Here is a 23,769-nt window from a genome sequence, read left to right on the forward strand (position 1 = left end):
ACAGAGCAGTGTGAAGTCATAAGTGGCACAGAGAAAGGGAAATGTATGTTTGCTATCTCTTCTATTACAAGATTGAGCAGGTATCGAGTAAAAGTAGCAAACAGCAAGTTCAAAACAGCAGCAGATAGTTCTTCACAGCAGCTGTGAAATTCCCTGCACAGGGGGCGGTAGTTGTTTGAAGCATGCAGGGGTTCAAGCTGCAACTGGACAAGACAACAGAAGAAAATCCACAGAAGGTTCTTCTAAACAAAGAACACACGTCTGGCTCAGGAAATCCCCTCAGCAGATACCCTCTGATGGTGGCTGTCAGGAATGGGATGTTACTTGTTTGGGTTGTCTGATCCTGCGGTTGTTCAGATTGCAGGTCCACGTTCTTCCTGATGGCAGTGATTATGTCCAGGGGTTCCCCATGCACATCAGACAAGTGACATAAGAGCCATAAGCTACTGCCATTCTTACACAGGGCCCAGGACCACGATTCTCTATCAAAGTGTGACGTGTAAGCGCTGCTACAGAGCTCATCTCTTCAGTTGCAGGTGTAGGTTGGGAAAGCCGTGTAGGTTTTATGCTTACAACTGTTAATTAAGTTATAACTTTTAGGCAACTGTCAGTGAAACAGAGCAGACTGATATTAATGCAAAGTGAGTCTTCACATCCCTATTTCCTCATGCTGTTACTGTAACCCCAAGCTGCCCTGAGCACAGTCTGAAACCAGCATCAGAGCAGCTGTGCAGTACAGCACGCTTATGCAACCATGCTGGCTGCTTTTGTATTTGCGAAAACAGATGTTTGTTTAAAAAAAAAAAAAAATCCCATTAACTCTCACAGAAATAAAATAGATTTTCAGATGGATGAAATACTGAATAAATCGGTATTTAATTAACAAATGGCTTTGATAGTAATTGTGTGAGCTTGTGTTTTCAAATCCAAAGGATCAGTGAAAGTTCACCTGATCCCGAAAGCACTGCTTTTCCCTGATGAACGCCCAGACTTGCTGCCAACACCTTCCGTGCGGTGCAGCGCTGCCTGGGAGTCTGGGCTGCGCTGGGGGACAGGGCAAGCATCCTCATGGCCACTGCCCGGGCGCTTCGGGGACACGCCGGAGCACCTGTGCACCTCATGGCTTTGCTCGGGCATCGTACGAGCCCAGCACCAGCGGGACAGGAAAATGCAGAGGAAGATCTCAGCCGCAGGGCGAGGGAGGCCGGACAGAGCGGTGGCGGCCGGCAGGTGGGACCGGGCTGCGGCTCCGGCCGAGACCTGGGGAGAAGTTTCTGCGGGGCGGGGGTGCTGCCGCAGCTCTGCCCGCAGGAGCGGCGGGGCCGGAGCCACCCCCGGCCGCAGCAAGGCACGGAGGGGGATGTAGTCCGCGGGCGGCGGCGCGGGGCTGCCTACACTTCCCAAGGTGCCGCCGTGCCGTGCCGTGCCGTGCCGTGCCGTGCCGTGCCGTGCCGTGCCGTGCCGTGCCGTGCCGAGCCGAGCGGAGCCGAGCCGCGGCGGGACTGCGGGTGCCGGCACCTGGCGGCGGGGGCGGAGCGCGGCGCGGCCCCGCTGCGCGGCGGCGGGCGGGGACGGAGCCGCCCGCGGGGGCGCGGGGACGGGCGGCGGCGGCGGGATCGGGAGCGGGATCGGGATCGGCCCCTCCTGCGCGCCATGAGCACCGGCACAGGTAGGCGGGCGCGGGGGGCGGCCGGGACCCCCCGATGTTTCGGGGCATCTTTGCCGCTGCCCAGCTCGGGTCCGTCTCGTTGCAGCGCGGGGTGCGGACAGCGGCAGCCGGATAAAAATTCCTCACCTAAAACCACCCGAAAATACGAGAATGTGTGTGCGCGCCTGTCGCGGGGGGAGCTGCCGCAGCCTCGGGCGCTGCCGGAGCCTCGGGCGCTGTCGGGCGGGAGGGGCTGCGGATCCGGCGCGGTGCGGGCGGCGGGACCCTGCGCGGGGGCTCCGGCCGAGCCGCCCCGGCCCCGGGCATCCCTCGCAGCCCCGGCCCCGGGCATCCCTCGCAGCCCCGGCCCCGGGCATCCCTCGCAGCCCCGGCCCCGGGCATCCCTCGCAGCCCCGGCCGGAGCCCGCAGGACGGGCTGGAGCGGCCGCGGCCGGGCCGCCCTGTGCCCATCCCCTGCTGGTACCCAGCGGCTCGGGTGTCTCGCCGCGGCCCCGCAGCCGAGGTGCGGGGAGGGCGGCATCAGCTGGTGCCCCGGCCCGCCCCGCATCCCGGCTGGGAGCGCACAGCTTTTCAGACGGGGATATTTGGGTTTAAAACCGGCCTTTTCTGCTGGCCGAGATATTGTGGCGATAGAGAAGGTGGATATTAGGGATGTGCCATGGAGCCCAAGCTAGGATTGCCGCCCGGAGGAATCCAGTTGCCCAGGGCGATATAAAACTAATTTATCCTGTGATACATGCAGGATTTGAGAACTGACTTGGAACTGTATGCTTTAGCGATTCAGCATTCATCTGCGTTGTGTGTCGGCGGGGGGTGGTTACTTCAGAGCACAGCTGATTGCAAAATATTACAGTCCTTAAGGCAAATGCAGGGTTGTGCACAGAGGAGAGGGCACTGTGGGAGGTGGTTGTGTATTTCGTTTGTGAGGGTAACTGTAGTGCTAAATATATGCTCTACCACAACAACAGGGAGAGGCTGAATAGCTACAATTATGTGGTGACTCTGTATGTCAACATGCTTAATCATAGCACATCCTCGCACCGAGCCAAACGGGAGCCTGGTGCAAACAGAGAGGAGAACGAGCTCCCGCTTAGGACAGCGAGTGACCTGGGGTCAGGCACCTGCTGCAGATTGCAGCTGAAAGCCTAGTCTGGCATTTCCTCATGTTTGTTGATGGTGTAAGTGCTTTCATGTGTGCTGATTGTCCACGTTCTCACATGGTCTGTGAGTGAAACACGTACTGCCAGCGTGCCGGTCCTCTCTGTGGAAGTGCCCAGGCCATGTCGGGTATGCGGGTGAGAGCAAGGCATGTGTTGCCGGGTGTTTCAACTACTATAGAAATCCCAAGTCTGTTTCCTGCCTTTAAAGAGCATCGGGATAGTTAACAGGGATGGCAACATCTCCTTTGGCACTAGTGAAATGCCGGTACGGAATCCTTTCCTTGGTGGCCTTGCTGTAATGTTGAACTGAAGAACATGAAATATTGAGAAATGTTTAAATTCTACTGTGGTAGAACTGAGCCTGGTAGAGGAAATATTAGAGTCTAAATTTTTCTGTCTATAATATTTTAAATGTCAATTAAATAGACTCTGAAGTTATAAACCCAGTAGAAAAGTTAGTGCAGGAGAGACTTGACACAATTCTATCTCAGTAATTGCTCCAAACGTGGTGTAAATTAAATAGCAAAAAAGAACAGTGCCAAGATAAAAATAACATCCTGGGGAAAAAAAGAGAGTGGAAAAAAACTATGAGAGTTCTTAGGTCTCATTTGAAAGAATAACTGGCAGTTTTAGGAGTTTTGGTTTTAAGTATAGGGTTAGCTTTGATCTTTCCAGATTTTGATTTTGTGTGTCTGTGTGGGCTAAGTAAACAACCTGCAATCAATTCTCATGATAAATTGAATGTGAGGAGCCCATATCTGCTCAGTGAAATCAATGGAAATTTTCCATTTACATTGATGGGTCAAGTATTGTACAACAAATTCACTGCCATGGTTTGTTTAAAATTGCTGTTCCCAAAAGATTTCCACCAAAATTACTATGGAAAGGCTTTAATTCAAAGTTTGCTGTTTACTCTAACAGAAATGTATTTCTGGTTCTGCAAAGAAAACAAGGGTGCAGTGGGGTGTTAAAATCAGCCCCACACAAGATCCAATGAATTGCTGCATGGTTTGGTAATCTTGGAGAAATTCCCACTATTTCTTTTACTCTTGAGATGGAGCAAACTGTTGTGGATCTGCCTTATTACTCCAGAAACTTTTGCTCAGTCTGTGTCCTCTCTTGCACCAAGGCAGCACATCATTCACTGTCTGTATCAAGAGCGTTTCAGGCAGTGCTGTGACACTGCTTTGCCACTTTAACCATAACATTTGGCATTAGATATAGAAATGCTTATATTTGGTAAACGTGATGTAGTTTGTAATATATTGATGAAAGTAAAACAATTTAAAGTGGTTCAATAGTACATGCATTGAGCCATTGTCCAGATGAATGGGCTGCAGACTCAGGCTATGATTTTAAATCTAGAAAGCGTAAGATCATCTGGTATATAACACACAGCTCAGATGCATCCTTACATGTGTTGTAATTAGATTTTTCCACACATGATTTTCCTCAGCTGCCTTCCATATATACTTACCATTGGTCTTGGCTGAAGCTTTTTCTAAGAAAGAGCCTATTCACTAATTTTTACGCCTAGGAGATGTGCATTAAATAGTCTCCTAATAGTTTTAGGAGACTAAAGGTACTTTTAAGAGTTTATAATATGGTTTTCAATCTAATAATTAAGTTCTTTGCCATCTTGAAACCATAGCAAGAAGAACAGAATAGGTTAAATATTTGAGATTGTGAAAATGAGGTTCTCCTCAATTCCCTGAAATAGGGTAACATGATATCTATTATTTAAGTGCAAAAAGGGAATCACAGAGCTAATTACATAGTAGGTGAGTTATCTTAGATTAGATTAAATTAAATGCCATGACACAAATTCACACAGCTATTTAGTCTTTAAACTATTACATTAAAGGGGCAATTTGATTGCATGGATCAGAGAACAGCTAATGGAGTGTCACAGCCCAAATGGAGCAGGAATGTAGCGGCTCTGGTTACAAAAGAGGTTACTCAGGTTGGTCACGCAGGGTCCAGCTCAGCTTGAAGATGATTAATTCCTTTCCAAAGTTCACATGCAACTATGCTGATAAGAATCCTCCCTAGAGACAAAAGTTACGATTGTTTCAGGCTGTGCTATATTTTATACTTAGATACAGCATTTTGCTTTCAGCCCTTCGTTCAAAGAGCATTGAATTACTAGACAGGAGCACCAGCAGGTCAGCTTGCTTTGGAGTTTGCCTGCTAGTGAACATGTTTGCCTTATAAGATGCAATCCTATGTCTTTCATAATTAAAGAAAAGTAGAACTACTTAATTTCATTGCCATTTCAGCCAGGTTTCCCTGAAAAAGAGCCCCAACAACCTGTATTTCCTGATAGTATTTTCTTCCTCTGAGGTTGAATTGCAAAGACACAATTTAATTTCTTAGAAATTAAAATTCCTATGTAAAAATCAGGAAGCTGTATCTTGGGATTTGTTACGGTTTTGGAGGATTCTGTACAGCTCTTAAGAAAATGGTTTCAGCTCAGTGCATGTACATGTTAAATGGCAGCATGTTCTTGGATGGTGGAAACACACAGCACAGTTAGGAGAGGGTAAAGTAGGTCAGAAGAGATTCTCAGGTGATGTCACATCAGCTGGTGACTCCTGTCTGCAGGACATCCTGTCTCCTGGTGGCCTTCACATGCTGCCCGAGTGCTGCAGCCCATCTCTGGAAAGGCGGTTAGTTCTGCTTAACAAAATCCAGACATTTGGCTTTCTGAGTGAGGTCTTGCTCACTTGCCTGTTTTCAGTGCAGCACCCGTCCAGTACTGAGCACGCTTGTGGGCTGGTATGGGCTGGTATCTGTTCACATCTGACTGCCCCTGCAGTACAGTGTTCAAGTAGTATGCTTTCAGTTTTGTTCCTCAGGACATTATTGCTTATGTACTTAATCACCATGAATTATCTTTGACATAAAAACATAGAGGCCTAAGAAATGTAGAGAAAATTGAGAAATACAAGCATGGCTGCTTTTATCTCTCTTCCTCTGTGCAATGGGATGGCCAACATTCAAGGAGAAGTGAAGAAATGCTGATTTTAGTTTTGCTTGATTTGACAAACAATTCCTCTCTACACAAATTAAGGCTTTAGCAGTGGAAACTCCTCTCTCCTGATTGCTGTTAATTGTAAGCTCACTGCTGCGTTTTCCGGTCCTGTAGGGATTTGCTGGTACCATTAACTCCCCTTTGGACCTTGGGTTCTCCAACCAAGCACCCAGTGCTCACAGTAAAGAATTAAACATATTTGTGTTAAAAGGGCTTGTGCTGCATGGGGCTGTTAGAAACAGAGCTCTCTAAGTGCCAGCATGAAAGGGGGCCCAAGCAGCCGAGCTGGGTCTCCGCACAAGCCCAGCATCAGATGGAGGGCAGTGCATGGGCCTTGGAGATTATTGGACAATTTGCTGGCTTGCTCTCTGCATCCCTAAATATAACCTTAAGGCAAACATTTCTGAATTGATATTATTCCCTGTTTCAAGATCCATTAGCAGCGTGCCAAGGTTCATAACTGTTACCATCTGAAACATTGGAATGTTTTTTTTCACAGCTTATTAGTTGATGTTCGTGCTCTGAAATCTAGATGGAGTATTGTTTTGCATGAAGCATGGTTACTTACTTTTCCATTTCAGATAAGAAATGTGAGATGAATAAAAACTTTGTTCAGTGAATATTTCTGTAGCTTGAGGAGCCATTTTTTTCCCTTTCTCTTTAAAATCAAATCCTTCTACTGGCATAAGTCAAACTGATCATTAACTATATTTTGAAGAATCTCCTGATCTTATAGGACAAGTTTCTTGATCTGTAGATGAAAGAAAACAAAGTCTAAATGCAGTTGGCCGTGAAAATGAAAAATACACATTCCTGAATGGCAGGAGATCACTAGTGATGTTTTGAAAATACTTTAATGTTCTTAATTGCAGGTTGGTTTTTTCCTACTTAGAAACTGTTATTTTTAGGTGTAAGTAATGCTATCATTGTAAAACAGTAACAGATTGCAGTAGCTCCTCATGGTGGATATGATGAACAAATGTGTAATCTTGGTTGTTACTGCATAGTAGCTGCTCACAAATACGGCATCCAGTTCCTTGGGAAGTTTTCAAGTACCTCTTCTGTCAGCTCATTTCTAGCATGAGGCACTGTGATACTTCAGAGGAGAATGAAATGTGGTTCTTCCTCTTCCCTTTTGCCTGGTTCATTTGTGCTTCAGTGGGAAAAAAAATCCCTCACCTGTACTGGTTTGTGGAGTGAAATAGCTGGGTATGGTGTACAAAAGGGGAGCACTAAGCATTCAGTAATTGTGTTCCTTCAAGTCTACTTCAGGCAGTGGCAAAGATTGAATTACTGTCATACTGTTTGTATGGTAACATTCATGGTGAACTAAGAGTTAAAATTTGATGCATATCCTATGAAGAACAAGCCACAGAACCTGTTCTGCCTAAGTGTCAGGCAAGAACTTTTGTCACTTTAAAAAATAGGTCATATACTTCCTTCTCCTCCTAAGTATATGACTTAAAGATTATATGACATAGAGTACATGACTTAGGATAAAGGGAATTTCAGAAGTGATTCATAAGGCAGTTCACTAGTTGATGTCTAAATATATACTGGGATCTTCTCTGCTGAGAACTCTGAGTGGGACTGAATGAATGGGCAGCCTTGTGTGCAGGGATTCATTTGGAGAGTTCTTGATCAGAGACCACTTTGGTTTTTTCTTGATTTATTTTTACCTCTGTCATGAGAGTTTACTGAGGTACATTTATAAATCCTAGACTGCTGTAAATTTTGCAGTGTAAAATTGTGTGAATGCTCTAGAAGTCATAAAAAAGACTTTTACAGTTTCCTATTTGTTTTTTTCTCAGTTACCTTCATTTGCCTTGATCTGTTTACAAGTTCTTCCCCTCTCTTTTCCTGTTGGTGTTCTTGTATTGCAAACTCGGCTGAAAACTGCAAGTCAAACAGGCTTTTCTGTTCTTCACCTTGTAAGAGCCCACTGAGGATATTTGCCCGAGTTCAGCTGGGAAGTTTGGCTTTGTGGGGTCTTGAAGGGTTTTCTGTGGTGTTTCCTTTGGCTTTGCAATACCAGCAGCATGAAGGCGATTGCCTGGTTACAGTTTTGGATGCAACACAGATACAGAGGATCTAATCTTTAAGGTCACATATACAATTGTGTACTGATGCCAAAGGAAACCATAGAAATGGCTGTGTCGCCACTGTTACCCCGATGAGAGGAAGATGGGAATGGGAAAGGGTTTGCAGCCCAAGGCCTTAGCTGGGACTCGAGGCAGTCGGGAACAGCTGGGGCTGCGTATGTCTCTGCCGTGGGTGTCTGGCATTGGCCCTGGCACCTCACCCCTGTGACTTGCACATATGCTCTCTGTTCTGCTGTCTGTTAACCTGGCTGCAAGTCAGCCTTGCCAGCCGAGGGCTTTGCCAGTGCTCTGAGCCTCAGTTTGCTCGGCAGCTCTGGCCCTGCTCAGACCAAACTCAACCCTGTGCTCTGCCGCTGGCTTCAGGCAGTGACAGAAACATTCCTGGGTGCAGCTGATGGGTAAGTACTGGTGATAAGGGAGGAGAGTTGTTTTGCACTGATCTTTCCATGACTAACAGTGTAACTAAGCTTTGATGTTCCCACCCACTTGGTCAACAGAGTGGACGTACCAGGACTGGTGCAGTGAGCATGACGGGAAAGCTGCTGTGCGCTTCTCTTGGGAGTGTGGCAGCCAGGGAGAGGAGGTGGAGAGCTCTGCTCTAGATCAACCTGCAGAAGAGAAGACAAGGCAGAGGGGAGTTGAATAGTGTTTTTCAACCCCCCGATGGGTGGGTGAAGGGGAAATGAAGCCAAGCCCCTCTCACAAAGGCACAGAAAAAGGGCAAGAAGCAACAGTCTGAAGGGGTAGCAGGAGGAGTTCATGCTGGTTGTAAGGGAAAGTGAAGTCCCAGTGATAGTGCTTGAACCCAGGAGGGAACCAAGGAGGGTAGCAGAGGAGCTGTGAAATCTCCAGCCTCTGAGATTTTCAAAATTTAATAGGCCAGGTTGCTCCAGCACTTGCCAAACTGAAGATTGGCCTGCAGTCAGCTGGATCTCTGGGCATCTGGTCCAGAGTTTTCAGTGGATATTTGAAACTGTGCTTAGCCATGACTGCAGAGCATCTGTTGTGTTGCTACAGAGATCCACAGCCATATTAATCTTGAATGTTTTGTGTGGCCATTTACCAACCAATCTTCCTGGACATATTTTGATGGCTCATTCCTGTCTTGGAAAATTGGAGAAAAATTAGTGTCAGCTGCATGTATGAACATTGGTAAGCTTTCCTGAACCAGACCCCGTGGAGAAACAGGATTTATGTATTGCAAATCTCTTGAACAATTGCCTAAAGACGCAGACCTGTCCTGGGGGTTATGTATGTGCAGCTGCAGAGCCCCTCAGCTGGGACATGGAGTTCAGTGTGAAAATCTGGCTTCTCCACTGCTGAGACTTTGAGAAGTTTTCAGCATCATCACCCATCACTGTGAACTGCAGTGTTTTATCTCTTTGAAACTAGGGCATTTATTTATGTGCCTTGTACAGGATTAGGTGCAATCATTTCAGCATCTTTGTTCTAATAGCCACAGGTTTTCATGGTGCCAAACTAAGGTAACAAGCATCTCACAGATTGCCTTAATGTGTTGTCAGTGAGAGCATAACCAAAGCTTTTCTAGCATCTTCTTTACGTCTGTATGAGCCATGAGACCTTTAGTAATAATAAAACACAATGGATTGTGTTTCAATTTGCTGACATTTACTGTCATTATTTCAGATCATTAGACTGTACCAGCTTGGATTGAGTGCTTGTGTGGCCCAGTAGCTTGTTTCCAGCTGTGCCCATTGTCCTGACCTGGGAGCTAATGATGACAGTGGCTGTGTCCATCTTGGTCTTGTATGTTTTTCAAGATGGTACTAAGGGATCATCACCTCAGATGAGGAATTTTAGCTTCTTTTTTGGTATTGTGGCCTAAATTTCATTAAATGCATAAAGCCAGCTTAACAAAGTTCTATTTATATCTTAATAGAGCTACCCACTGACACTGCTGCAGATTTGGTTGTCTATATTATTAATAGGATTTGACCTAAGACTAAAGCCTAGGTTGTGCTGGGAACCCTTAACTTCTGTTACTGCTAAACTTTGGGGTTAAATAATTTTTCCAGTCTGAAGTCATGTGATACATTTTCAGAAAAACTGCTGAAGCGATAGGCACGTTTTGCATTTCTTTCCATAGATCTATAATTTTAACTTGTGATACGCCTGAGTTTTTTCCCAAGGTCAAAGCTGACTTTTGATGGGAACAATTCAGGCTGCGTCCTGTGAAGTTTGAGATTGATGTTAGGGGAGTGCTGCCAGCTCTGAGGAAATGCTCGGCTGAGCTTTCTGTGTCTCGTCTCTGAAGCACATAAGGTCTACATAGATCTAGAAGCGTGCCATAGTCGTGCCTATTTTAGAAAGCAGCAAACAGCACGAGCTGCAAATTTAAGTTGGCAGAAGAAGCCTGGCTGTTGAGCTGAAGCTGTCAGAAACTGCCACAATGTTGGTTGGATGCTCGATTTACCTGTCCTGCTAAGAATTACAAAGATGAAGCTTCTCAGGCCCTTTCTAAATATAAGGGTAAATAGTATTTTTGGAAATATATGGAAATCCTGGATATTGGAGGCAGTCCCAGTTTCCATCCTAGTAATTTTTCTATCATACATGTGTTGTGTATGGTCAGTAATTATGTATTTATTACATTGGTGGATGCTTTCAGTATAGCTGTTTGTACTCTGGGCATCAAAAAGCACAAATATTTCAGTTCTGCATTCCATCATTAATTCTAGTTACTTGCATGAACTATTTTTGAGACACTGCCTAAGTTATGGGTCAAATTCAGTTGCTAAATCATGTAATCCTCTCCTACTTTTCTGTGTAAGTGGTTGTTTTCACTTATATATCCCAATAGTGAGTTTCTTGCAAAAGCAGAAGTGTGTTCTTTCAAGACAATAAAAGGAATGAACATGTCCCTTCTCCTGATAGTCCATTTCTGTGCCAGTTACACTGCATGCTTAGGAAATGCTGTACTGGTTTATGTTTTTGTAATAAAAAAAATAATTATTTTTTTCCCTAGGCAAACTTGTGAATCTATTTTAAGGAGTTTCACATCCATTGTTACTTAGAGAGACCTTAGCAGTAGGTAAACAACAAACCTTGACATTTTAAAGGAAGATTCCTACCATTAGCTTGCCTTGTGGATCTGGAAGGCAGATCACGTCTCTTGTGCTGGAAGGCAAAGGACTGAAATTTAGATAGCCCCTGTGAATTTTCTAGGGAAATCATTGTAACCGTGCTGTGGAAAAAAATATTACATGGGCATTATTTCCATTGCACTGATATTATGGTGCCATGAAGAATTAACACTTACTAAAGAACCAGACTGGTCACAGGCTACCTGCTCTGGGTAGCACTGGAGGGGGAGGACTTTGGGTGGGCAGTAGGAGCTGCACATACACAAATCCATTGGACAAAATGGCTTAAACAAATCACAAACAAATAAATCACCCTACGTGTTCCACTCCTTTCTGTCTCTAGGCTGCTTCCAGCATGGCTCTTGAATCTCACTGCCAGTGTTAAAATCTCTTTTCATCAATTTATTTCAACATACTTCTTGGTTAGCATCCTGAAATGGTATGGCTTGAAGAAAGCAATAATGCAATAAATGACTGGAAAACTTTTAAATACAAATATTGTAATTATTATGATAATTGCTGTTATATTAATATTCCCTGTATTTTTTCTGACTGCAGTTTATATAGTTTGTAAACTGTTGGGAGGAGATGCTGTCTCTGGCCTTGTGTCATAGGTAAACAGTTGTAGTATTTTTAATCCCAAACTAAAAGATAACATCTTATCTTTAGGAAAATTTTGCCATATTTTGCAGGAACCCCTTTTTTTGGTAGGATGTATGACGTTTATGTTCTCTGATGTCAGAATTTCTTTTTGGTAGAATTTCATTGTGGTATGTTGGTGCTCATTTTTTTGTGAATATGTTTAGATTTCTAGTAGTGTTTTTTGTCAATTGACTGCAAAGCTCTCACAGGAGGAGAGGATTAGCTTGTGCACGCAGAACTGAGAAGAGATTTGTGACTTGTGTTGGGTAGGATTAGTCAAGAGAAGAGTCTGGAATACCAAAATCTGAATTAAATGTTCCTTCTGTTTCGTCATTCTGACTTTACATGTGTAAGACTTAATACATTTTGGTTATTTTTGGCATTGGCATGAGTGGCTGACATTTGTCCATAGATGTAAGAAAGGAAAATGAAAGGTTAATTTGTTTGCCATCCTCTCCTAAGTTTTGAAAATAATATCTGGTCCTTAGCTTGTCCAGTGGCTCAAAAAGAGAGGGAAGAGTTGGGCTTGAGAAAACCAACTGTAACAAAGCCAGTTTCCTGCTGCTAACTCCATGCCCCTGGCAGCCTAAATATTCCTGCCCTTGATTTTTGTTTCTCTCTGGATCATATCCATGAGTAGATTTCATTTCAAAAAAACCCCAAGATTGCAGCTGATGTCATCAGAAAAAACTTCACATGTGAAATACTCTAAAAAAAATTCTTAGAACCTAACCCTGGATTTTTTTTATTTATTTTATTTTTATTTTTTATTTTTACGTGGTAGGGAAAGGCAGCATGTGCTGGCACCCAAGCTTTGAGCGTGCAGCTCCACCAAGGAATCTGTGCAGCCCACAGTGACGCCTGTCCCAGCACACCCCTGCCAGCAGCTGTCACTGTCACTTGCCAGTTCTTTAAAGCTCTTTAAAGGTGGCATAACGTGGCAAAGAGATAACTGCAGCTTTTTCCTCTAGAGGCAGCCTTAAGTTAATATTTCCCCAAAGGCCATTGTTATGGATAAGCACAGCGAAGTGGAAAAGCTCTGGGTTTCTCTGTGCTCACCCATCTCCCTTTCCCAGCTTGGTAGGGAAGCTGGGGTTTGAGGCAACTTTCCAATTTTTCAGTTTCTGCAGCTTTCATCAGTTACAATCACATGGATTCCAAAGGTAATTTAGAAAATATTTATGATCTGTTCCAGGTCACACTGATAGCACGTGTCGGCTTTTGTATCCCCCAGTGACCTGAAAGCTGAGTTGCTGAGGTGAAGATTATTTCAGCTCTGAGGGATGGTACTGAGTCAAGCTTCTTTACTGAGTATGATTGTCTAGATAAAGGGAACCTGCTCCGAGCCACACATGGCACTCCTCTTCAAAAGACATTGAGACAACCGAGTCCATCTTAAAAAAACTGGCCGAAGGGCATCGCGTTGGTCGTGTCCTGTTGCTCTCTGTTAAGAAGCATCAGATTCCTGTGTTCATTTCTTTGTCAGCAGGTTTTGATCATTTCATCATTGCAGAAGAGCGTCACTGCTGGCATAATTTAATTGTTGGGGGAAAATCATATGCATGATGAGAACTATTCCAAGGAGAGGTGGAGCAGACGGGCCACGTTGAGAGTGCCTGCTGGGGACCGGCACAGGGTGGTTATGAAGAAGTGTTGCTGAACACACTCCTCCCAGCTTTTTTGTTGTTAGAAGCCTTTTGACCCCTCTGGCCTGTGTTCCAGAGGTGTCTCACAGTGGGTTGTGCCTGCACCCGTTGTGCAATGGGCCATTGCAGTCCCAGTGAGGAGTGGCTGTCTGCCCACCATCAAGTCAGATGAGCCTGCTGTACAGAAAAATGCAGGAATTTCTTTGCAGGAATTTCTCAATATCATGCAACATTATCCTTTAACTGGGTTTACAAGCACAGAAGCATGTTTCAGAAGCTGTATTTTTAAAAGTGCACTACACAATTTTGATTCTACATTACAGTTTAAGAAGTTCACGAGGGTTCTTTGCAGAGCTGTTGACGTGACCCCACTGGTGAAGCAGCAGCCAGCCCTGCAGTGCCTGTCACAGTGCAATGCCTGTCACAGGAAAGGCCTGTCACAGTGCAATGCCTAACCCAAATCATCAGGGTAGGGCGCTGGCAAGCTAAATGTGTCTTACTCGTGCCCAGAGCCTCGAGAAACCAGAAGTGCTAATGCAAGGGGTGCTGACTTATCAAAGGGCTGCAGCTACATGCAAGAGGATTATTTTTACTAATACATGCTTAGAGTTTGTCAGGCTAATGAGGCTCTGCAACATCTCTTGTGAATGCACAGAAAAGTTCAGTAGATTTCATATTGCTCCTTCAGTTTGAAAGGTGCAGCGTTCATCTTTACAGCTTGGAATTCCTCATTTGTACTGCTCATCATAATGTTTTCAAAATTATTCCAAAATTGATTCCTTAGAAGTTTTTGAGGTGAATAATCTTCAGGTTCAAGACTAGCTGTACTGTCATATATAATCCCATTGAAGCATAAGGAACTATGTATTTATATAAGAAATAAAACTTCATTCTGTAGTTATTAAAATCTGCTCTTATATTAGAATTAAAATTTGGAGGAATATTTTTTGGAAAAGTTCGACTCAAGAATATTTAGATTTCAGATTTTAATACTATTTCTGAGACCCATTGCAAATATAGCTTTGGTCTGCTTTCTTATGCAGACACAGAAATTAAGCTATTATGCCCTAAACTCCCAGAGCCCCTTCATTTATGAATTATTGTGCTGCAGATTGTTAAAGGAATATATTATACTGGAAGTTTTATCTGCATCTGTCTTATGTAATTTAATGCAAATAAACTGTGGATAAAATATTCTAGGACATTAAATGTTTATCTGTAATAATAGTTCTGTTTATTCAGCTTGAGGAAACTGGAGGTGAAGTTAAGAGTAAGTACGCTTAAAAGGGACCAAGGAAACATGTTTTAATTATGATTTAAAGTAAAATAAGCAAATAAGTCTAAAATAAAATGATTAAAGATTGCTGTAGGTTGCTGCAGTGGTACATTAACATACTAAACTATTTAGAGTGTGACACATTTTCCACATCAGAATTAAACAAATAGCAGCTTAATACGTTAAGTCATTTCAGCGACATCTGCTCTGTCAGTTGCCTACGGGCTGGAAAATGAAGTATTATAGCAAAGATCCACAGATGGATCCAGCAGCTCAGGATTTGCTCTGAGTGCTGGAGGGCTTGGGGCCAGTTCTGGGTCCCTTGGCACCAGCCATGTTGGTGCTTTGCCTTTGGCCCCTGCCTTGCTTTGGTACAGGGTGCTCAGCTGTGGGCAGTGTCCCCACTGTCCCATTTCCCCCACCACAGACATAAAATCAGTGAGTGGGACAAAGAGGCCTTTTCTGCTGTTTCCAAGAGGAATATCACTTGCTGTGGGAGTATTTTTTATCTTTTTTTTTTTCTTTTTTTTCCCTGAATGTTTTTTCCTTTCCTTGGGGCTACACTGGTGAGTGAAATTTCCTAGGCTGTTGGAAGGTTACTTCAAATCTCATGTGGTTGGTGTTCTTTCTCCAAAGTAAGGCATTATAGTGTATCTCCAGGACGTAAAATAAATAAATACATATATTTTTAAAAAATACTATAATATCATAGATTTAGAGAGTATACAAGCAGAACCCAAACCTTATGCATATTCCTGAGCTCTATAAATTAGGCCGTGCACACACACAAGAACATTAAGGGGAAAATCACAAGCAGTGGCATCCATAATCATAAGATGGAACAGAAATTGGAGGCTCATTTTTATAATTTGCATTTTGTTTATATTGTTCATACTGGAAAGGGACGAGAAGACTTTCTAGAATGTTAAAAACTTCTAACCTTTTTCTGCAACTATGACAACTAGAACCAAATTAATCTAATAAAAAACTAAAGAACAGATTGCTGCACAGTCACATATCTCTGAGGGATGGTACTTAATTTAAAACAACAAGTATTTCAAGGCTGTGATAGAACTTCGAGGGCTTAACAATACTTCTTATATTGCAGTCAAAACTCCCAGAGCTCCCATATGGAAGAGTCAGCCAAAATTCACAGTGCAGCCAGATTAGCAGTGTTAATCACATTGCCTGTTCTTTAAATTGCAAGGAGCTTGGGCAGGGTGTAGAGGCTGGAAACTGGAAACTGTGCAGTAATGCCTGTGATCCTGAGGATGGATATATTGTTAGGTGGGATTGGTATTTATTGTCTCAACAAAATCTCTACTTCTAATGTGAATTGCAATGTCAAATGTGTAACTTTGTAAGCTGCCTTGGTTTCTTTGTGTGTTTGGTCTGTGCAGAGATTTAAAAACTTTTTGGCGGCTCTACTTCTGCTGTGAATTTTTGGGGGTGGGATCACTGATGTGACTGTGTATCTAGTACTTGCTTTGTAGGGTCAGTCCTCAGGTTAGGCTGCTGCAAATCTACACATTGTTGTGACTGGTAACACTGTGGGACAATAAATTAATTATGACATTTATACCTAAAAGAAAGGCATTTATTTAGCCATTTAAGCGTGAGTGTAATATTAGTTTCTATTCTTTTAGAATCCAGTGGTCTAAAGCTACATTTCCAGATGAGAAATGTTGACATCCCCCCCTCAGGGCATTCCAAACTCCTTTATGGCAGATCCAGATAGAAGGGTTTTGGTTTGTTCCTTAGGGTACATGGTACTATGATGGAAGGTGGCTGTGTAAAAAAACACCTGGATGGGCAAAATGCTGTGAGTTAAAGGTGTTCAGCTTTCAAATGATACAAAATATGGTGTTCAGCTTTCAAATGATACAAAATATGGGTTTGGAAGGCTAATTTTAATCACCCTGCTTTAAATCTGTGTCCTCACTCAGCTGTGCTGGTGTTCACGTTAGAGGGGGATCTTAGAGAGCTCTGCTTTGCTGTTGTGCCAGGGTCCTGGCACCGGAGGAAGTGGGGCAGGGCTGTGGACAGGCTGGATGGGCAGAGGCTGGATGTACAAGGAGGGTCTGCAGGAGCCAGGCTCCTTTGGGAGGCTGAGGGAGAGCATCAGTGTCCTCATGTGCCTCTGCTGGGCTGGAGAGAGGATGGACCCAGGTGCTCAGAGGTGTGTGGCAAAAGGACAGGACTCAACCCCACGGCAGCTTGCAACATGGCAAGTTCTGATTAAGCACAAAAGGAAACAAAATTCCCAAGAAGACCGTAAAGCACTGGAGCAGGGAAAGTGGCAGCCTTACATCCTTGGAGATTTGAGATTTGGACAGGATGAGGCCCTGGGCAACCTGATCTCGTGGGATCTGTGCTGAGGAGGAGGCTGGACTAAATGACCTCCAGAGGTGCCTTCCAACCTAAATTATTCTGGTTCTAAATATAGCGTGTGGGAGTGCTAAACTTGACTTTGGCATGATTAAAATTACATTTAAAGCTAAAGCAGGACAGCAAGACAATGCTTCTGGGACTCTCGTGCAGCCATTCCAAAAAACACAGGCTCACGTACATTTCCAGGGGAAGCTCAGTTGTTCTGAAGCACAGAGTTACACCAGAGTTACATGGCAATTTTAAAACCATAGCTGTGCCTCAGAGTGTGTGTGGTGCTTACATGTGCTTTGTAAGAGGTCAGATTTATTTCTGCAGGTCACAAACTGAACAGCTGAATGGATTCGAGGCTCCTAGCTCCCATTCTGTGACAGATAATTAAAAGATCTAATCTCTTGTACAGCTGACCTGAGAATAAATTTCTAGTAGTCTGTGGATTTACTGCACGGCAGAGTATACAGCTTCTCATTATAATTTAATATGTTGTTAGTACAGCTAGAACAATTTTGAGATAGTGTCTTGATTTAAAGTTGAATCTTGAGACAATTATTTTCTTTTTGAGTGAATGTCAAAAATATAGGAAATTCCTAGATAGGAGAGGTATAATCTCAGTAGTATAAAACTGTCTGTAAAATGATAGCAAAACATACTGAGAAAAAGGAGCTTTTATTTAAAGATAGACCAATTTAAAGTTAAAAAAGCAAATTTTATTACATTTTCTAATTATGTCCATAACTAATCATACAACCAATAAATGGATTGATAGTGCCAAAGTTGAGGTTTAGCATATAAGTATTAAGGGTTTTGAGTAGGTCTGAGTGTGTTTGAAAGGTTTTGGATTGGTGCTTTAAATAAAATAAATTAAATCTTACTGTGTGAGTAGAATAATAAACTCTAAAGTGATTTATAATTCTACCTTTGTACAAATGTAATCTCACTGGTTGAAAAGAGAACATGCAAAATGAATGAAGAACTCCATCTCAGTAATTTCAGAGGGATAATAATGAGTTTATTTTCTGTCTTTTTCCAGTTTCTGGTAATTATTAACAGACCAAATATGGAAGTGGGAAATCTGTCAGCCTGCTGGCGCATCTCTGGGGACTGCTGCTATAGTGCTGAAGAGTTGGGCTCTTAGGCTGCCTGTCTGGAGGAAAATAGAGATGACTTCCTGCAATTTTCCTTTACCCTCACCCGATGCTAAGTGGAACTCACAGCTGAAATTAACCCAATCAATTTTAAAATAAGTGTTGGTTACACCTGTATGGATATAACCGCCCCAGCAGACTGTCAGTAATGGGGCTGAAGGCAGGAATTATGTGGCAGATTTGATCTGCAGTTGGAAAGAAAGTTAAATACAGGTTTAAAAGAAGCAAATTGTCAAGTGCAGCAGAAAATATTCTTGAACTAGAGGTGCAGGGATTCTGCTGCTTTCTGAAGAGCCATACTGAAAGGCCTTGTGTTAGTGGTGTATTTCTAAATCAAGATAATGTTATTGCTGTGTGTATAGAAAACCTCCATGACACCATCTTGAAAAAATAATATTTACCAAAAAAAATCCTGTATTTTTAGATGACAGCTGTAGAATGACACAGTATTACTCATTTTTTTTCCAAATGGTTAGCTAGTCTTTGGGGCACTTTTTATTATTTTGGTTAAGACAAGGAATTGACAGCAGGAATTCCTTGCAAAATTACATTTTCTCAAGAAAATAGTATGAAGAAAAGCCTGTTTTGTGTGAATAGTAGAGCCCAAGATCAGGCAGAGATCTCCTGCTGTTTCTCCACTCTAGAGAACCTGTTGTTGTTCTCTTATTATTGAAAGTAGTAGTTCTTGGGGTTTGCATTTCCCTTGGTCCTTCTCTTTCCTCAGGACCACATCTATGTTGGCCAGCAGTTCCCAGGTATTTGTATGCAGGGGTTTTCTGTTGTTTTACAAATCTTCCCCTAAAAGAGGCAGCTTTGTTATTTTTTTCTTTTTTTTTCCTTCTTCTTCTTCCTTTGTTTTTCACTTAGTCTGTAAAGTTTTGATATGAGTCTACATTAAAGATACAGTTTGCACATTTATTTAATATTTGGTTATATCCTGAGCTTGAATAATCAGCATCTAGAAATAAGTTTGTAACATTTTGAAAATAATCAGAAAGATAATTTCTTCTTCCAGTGCCTAATTTTAAAGCTAGAGATTAAAGATGTTTCATTTTTATTACACAATACCACACATTGTTAATTTTTGCCCAACAGAAATGCTTCAACCATTAAATAATATCTCTTTGCTTTGAGTGAAATGTATTTGCACATTGTTTCATGTACAGTTCTCACTGAGTGATTTTGTTTGGGAGTTCCTAACTCTTCTGATAAAATTCGCATTGCTATTGGCAGTAGCATTTCAGGAAACTTTAGCAAACAATGGAAGGCTGAAATGTTACCTGATCTCTCTCTTTGTATAAAGCTCGTGTTGACATAGAGGGAAGAACTGAAGACTTGTTCCTTTGAAGGTTGCAGCTGCCATTGGAAAAGATGCCCTGTTAGATTTACTCACAGTGCTCTGGAAATATGAAGGTGCCTAAAAGCATTGCTGTTATCAAGCCAGTGTATCAAACCTGTGTGTCCTGGGCTCTAGCAGGGTCTCAGACAGAGAACCTGTGACATGATGGGGGTCACCAAGCTTGTATGGATTGGAGCATAAGTGGAAGTCATTGTTCTGTGCCAGACTGAAATTCAGACCTGAGTTTTCAACCCTGTTTCAGCTCAGCTTTGGAAGAGGGGCTGAAATTGAGATAGCAGAATTTCTAATGCTTAGTGATCCAGCAAATGTTACTAATAGAGTCACAAAGAGTTGGGACTGATTTGTGATTGACAGTATGAAAAATGTTGTCAAAATGACTTGAATCTGGAAGCTAGGTCAAATTAAGGATTTCTGCAAGTCATGGTGGCTAATTCAGAGTTTTCTGCTTTTGGCACCTAAGGTCTCATTGGTTGGGTGAGCTAGTTGGTTGTCAGTAGAGAGAAGCATTTCCATAAGATGTCACATTTTCCACAGCCCCAGTGACAGTTGTAGCTAAAATTATTACAGTGGTAAGGATTGGATTGCATTAAGGAATTGTTCCTAGTTCTCTGCTTATTTAGCATGTTAGCCCTTACTATGTCCTTTTCCTAGCTCTTATGTAACAAACTCTATTGCTGAGAAAATTCAATTGCATCATATCACTTTTCACACCCTGAGGAACCCATCAGTCTTTTCACGGAGTTGCATATTGTGCTTTGAATATGAAATTAATACTCACTGATTCCAGCTTGATCAGTGTAATTTTATTAGACCATGTTTTTCTTAGGTACCTCACTCAGTGCTACAATCACATCTGCATTTTAAGAGAGCACCTCAAAAAGCAAAATAACTTTTTGAAATTCAGGCCTGTTTCTACAGAAATACTATTAAAATGAAGTAATTTTAAAGTCCAGATAATGATAGTGCATAGCAGTGCAGAAAAACAAGTCATACAGGAGAGAATGTTGATTTCATTCATTACAAAGCAGAATTGTCTTCTTTAATTCAGTGAGAGCAGGGCTGTCACTCCAAATGATAGAGAGAAGTGGGATGTGATGGAAAGGGTATTTACCATCTGAGTCATCATTTACTTCAGGAGTATTTGGACTGACTCTTTATTTTCTGTTTGGAAATAAATGCTGGAAATGTGCTGTGGTAGCATGGATCACTTGTTCTTTCTGTGTGTTGCATTAAACTGAAGTTAGGCTTCTCTTTAATTAAAACCATTATTTTTCTGTGGTGCTCTGGGAGCAGAGCAGTGCCAGACTGTGCTCTGCTGCTCCTTTGGTACATGTCAACAGTGGGGAAGGGTGAGCAGAGCTCCCTGGTGTCGCAGCCCTGGGAAACAGTGAGGGAGACTCACTTCCTCCAGCAACACGGTGCAAGGAATGTTTGAAGAAACTGTGTGCCCAGGAGAAGGGGGATGTCCAGGAAGATTGAAGTTGGGAAAATGAGATGCTAAGAGCAGTCAGGGAAGAGCATTTGTGGGAAAATAGAGCTAAATTAGAAGTAAATAGTTGCAAGTAAACTGGTCATTGGGCATTGTCCTGCTCTGGATGAGGCCAGTGCCTCATGGCCATAGCTTGTCCTCCGTTCTTAAACTGTGTGTGGGTTTGGTGGGGCTGCATGTGCTTATTGGTCTCCTTGCTGGTTTTGTGTGGACACATCCCTGCACCCCGTGGTCCCCCAGATTTGGCTATGCATAATTGTCCTGCTTCTACGTAAAGCCAGCTGCCCGAAGAGCAGCCGTCAATGTGAAGACCAAACCCATGTGTGAGCGACCCTCTGCTGTGGGGTAGTGGAAGGGAGCCTGAAGTGCTTAAGGTGGGAGGGCTGTGAGTGCAAACAGCCTCAGAGCCGGGCAGGCAGCAAGGAGGGGATGTGCTGGAACGTGTGGTGGCACAAGCTGGGTCCTGGAACAGCCATGTCCGTGATGGCCCAGCAGCCCAAGTCTCGCTCCGGTGGCGTGTGGGTCAAGGGACAGCGTCGTGCGTCACTGCCGTCTTAGCAGGTTGTTATTAGAGACCCGAACTGGGGGGATTATTGGCAATTGGAGCAGCTAGGAGCCAGATGAAGCTCCTGGTTTCCTTGCCCTTGTGAGAGGGAGGAGGACTAGTGACCTACATCTGCCCAGGGGGCTGCCAAGCTCCACACTGCAGCAGCTTGCTAGGCTTTTCTCTGTTAGGGACAGAGATAAAGGCTTCTCTTGAGACAGAGGGAAATGAAGGTTCTCCGTGTTCACCAGGCCTTGGCTGCAATTTATATCAATTGTATGTCTTATGTGGAGTGTGAGGAATTACCCAGCTTCAGCAGCTGGATGGGGAATAGTGTGCTTCAGGACCTCCTGACCACACTGCAGTTCACTTGACACAATAAAGATACGTCATGTTTCAACCCTGTTGAAATCAGGGGAGAGAGGTTAGTGTGGAATTTGGCATTGGATTTTCATCTGTCCTTCACTGAATTGCATTTCTGTACGTTACCTGGGAAAAATGCTGTACAATATCTTTCTTTTTACATATAAGACATGATTTTATCAGATGATGTTGCTGCTTCCCCTTCTGTCAGGAAAAGGTGAATATAAAGCTTCAGAACAAAATATTTATTTTGAACTGAAACCCGTTTGCTGTCTGAATGAGGTGGTGGTTTGCAAATTAAGCAACTCAAAACTTGGTCTAAAAGCAAGTTGTATAGATACCTCGAAAATGTTCCTGTTGATAATAGAACTGTTAGTTGCAGAACTGTGCAAGAAGTAGCACTGTAGCTGCAGGCTCTGGGGTCGTGTTGGTGTGAATGTAACACATTTCTGCTATGAATACAGTGTCAGGAGATAACTGATTGCAGAAATTGTGTAGCCTGAATGTGAAAAGGGAGGCAGCGTGCTGGTTTGTCTGATGGGGATGAAGCAGAATTAGATTTGTATGAGTAACTGTATTTGTAACTGAATCTAAGAAGAAATTCTCACACTGTGAAACATTCACCAAAGATAACTAATTAGCACTGTGTGAGGTAGTGTGACTTTAGCACCAGAACTTCAGTAACATCAATATCTATGTATATCTTAATTAACTCTATGATTGCAATAAAACAAGAACTAATCCCTTTCTAATGCCAAATTAAGCAGAGCAAATAAAAGCAGGAGTTCAATTTCATATTTCAGAGTAACTATTTTAGACAGTTTTTTAAGCTGTAGACTACAACATAAAAAGGAAAGAGCTTTTGCAAAGGTCCCTAAGTTATTAATTATAATTCTTTTAGAAATACATTTCATATAGTGCTAGTGGAAAGTCAGTAAATTTTATTCATTAATGATTTGGGGTAATATATTGTGGCTTGGCTAACAAAATGAACTATTGCTTTCTATATTATTTTATCTTGCTTTTGCTTTTTGGTGTTGCTGTAACAAACAGGCATCACTGTTGTTAGTACTACTCTGTACCAGGGAATGGAAAGACAAATGAGCCGTGGAAATTCCTTGTACACTGTTTTTCCCCAGTTGCAAACATTTGCTCATTTCCAAGCCAGGGAATGTGCTTGTCCCTCTCCCCCCCTTGGGGGATACAGATGGAGCAGATGCCAGTGTGAAGAGTGATGCAGAGCAGGGGTGCGCCCAGCAGGTGCTGCAGACCTGGGCCAGGAAATAGCACCACAGTGACAGTTTATGGTATTGGGTCACGGCTCTCCAAAAAAGAATGTCCTAAAGATGAGGAGACCAGCAGCAATATGGTTTGGGTAACTGGTGGAGGTGCTAGAAGTGATTATCAGGCAGCCAAGGATGTACAGAACACTAATAGATACAGAGTCCAGTGATTTTTTTTAGTTGATTCTTATGATTTAGGAGCTGCTTACGTTGGAACTGAGCAATATAGAATATCCATTCATTTAGATACGCTCTAAGAAAAAAAAAATCTGCTTTGTTTCTTGGTATTAAAGTGAGCTCAGACACATAATTGCATTTCAGATATTACTGATGGGAAATTATAACTTCAGGCAAGGAGGAGAAAGGCTGAACTTTCTGGTCGTGATGAGCCAACTGCTAAGATCAAAACTTTACAGAATCAAGGAATGAATGCTGATGAAAGTTTTCAACCCAGATCAATAATGGTTTTACTGGTGGACTTTACTGGGAGCAGGGTTAAGTGTAACAGCATCACATTTTCAGTGATGGCTTCTTTTTTACTTTCAAAACAGTACTCTGCATTAT

General features: G+C 42.9%; 1 protein-coding gene across 2 annotated transcripts in view; it reads left to right on the forward strand.

Annotated features, from left to right (window-relative positions):
• The first annotated feature begins 1,521 nt into the window (after window positions 1-1,521).
• ABLIM2 (actin binding LIM protein family member 2) overlaps window positions 1,522-23,769 on the forward strand; it is a 129,743-nt gene continuing 107,495 nt past the window's right edge. Inside the window, exon 1 of one of the 2 annotated variants that reach the window (XM_038134510.1) lies at window positions 1,522-1,669. In XM_038134510.1, the coding sequence (XP_037990438.1) occupies window positions 1,654-1,669 (16 nt within the window). In that variant the 5' untranslated portion in view covers window positions 1,522-1,653. Of the gene's footprint in view, window positions 1,670-5,184; window positions 8,364-23,769 lie in introns of those variants that run through there. The other variant, XM_038134511.1, reaches the window with a different exon arrangement.

Source organism: Motacilla alba, chromosome 4, assembly GCF_015832195.1.
Source record: "Motacilla alba alba isolate MOTALB_02 chromosome 4, Motacilla_alba_V1.0_pri, whole genome shotgun sequence".
NCBI lineage: Eukaryota > Metazoa > Chordata > Aves > Passeriformes > Motacillidae > Motacilla > Motacilla alba.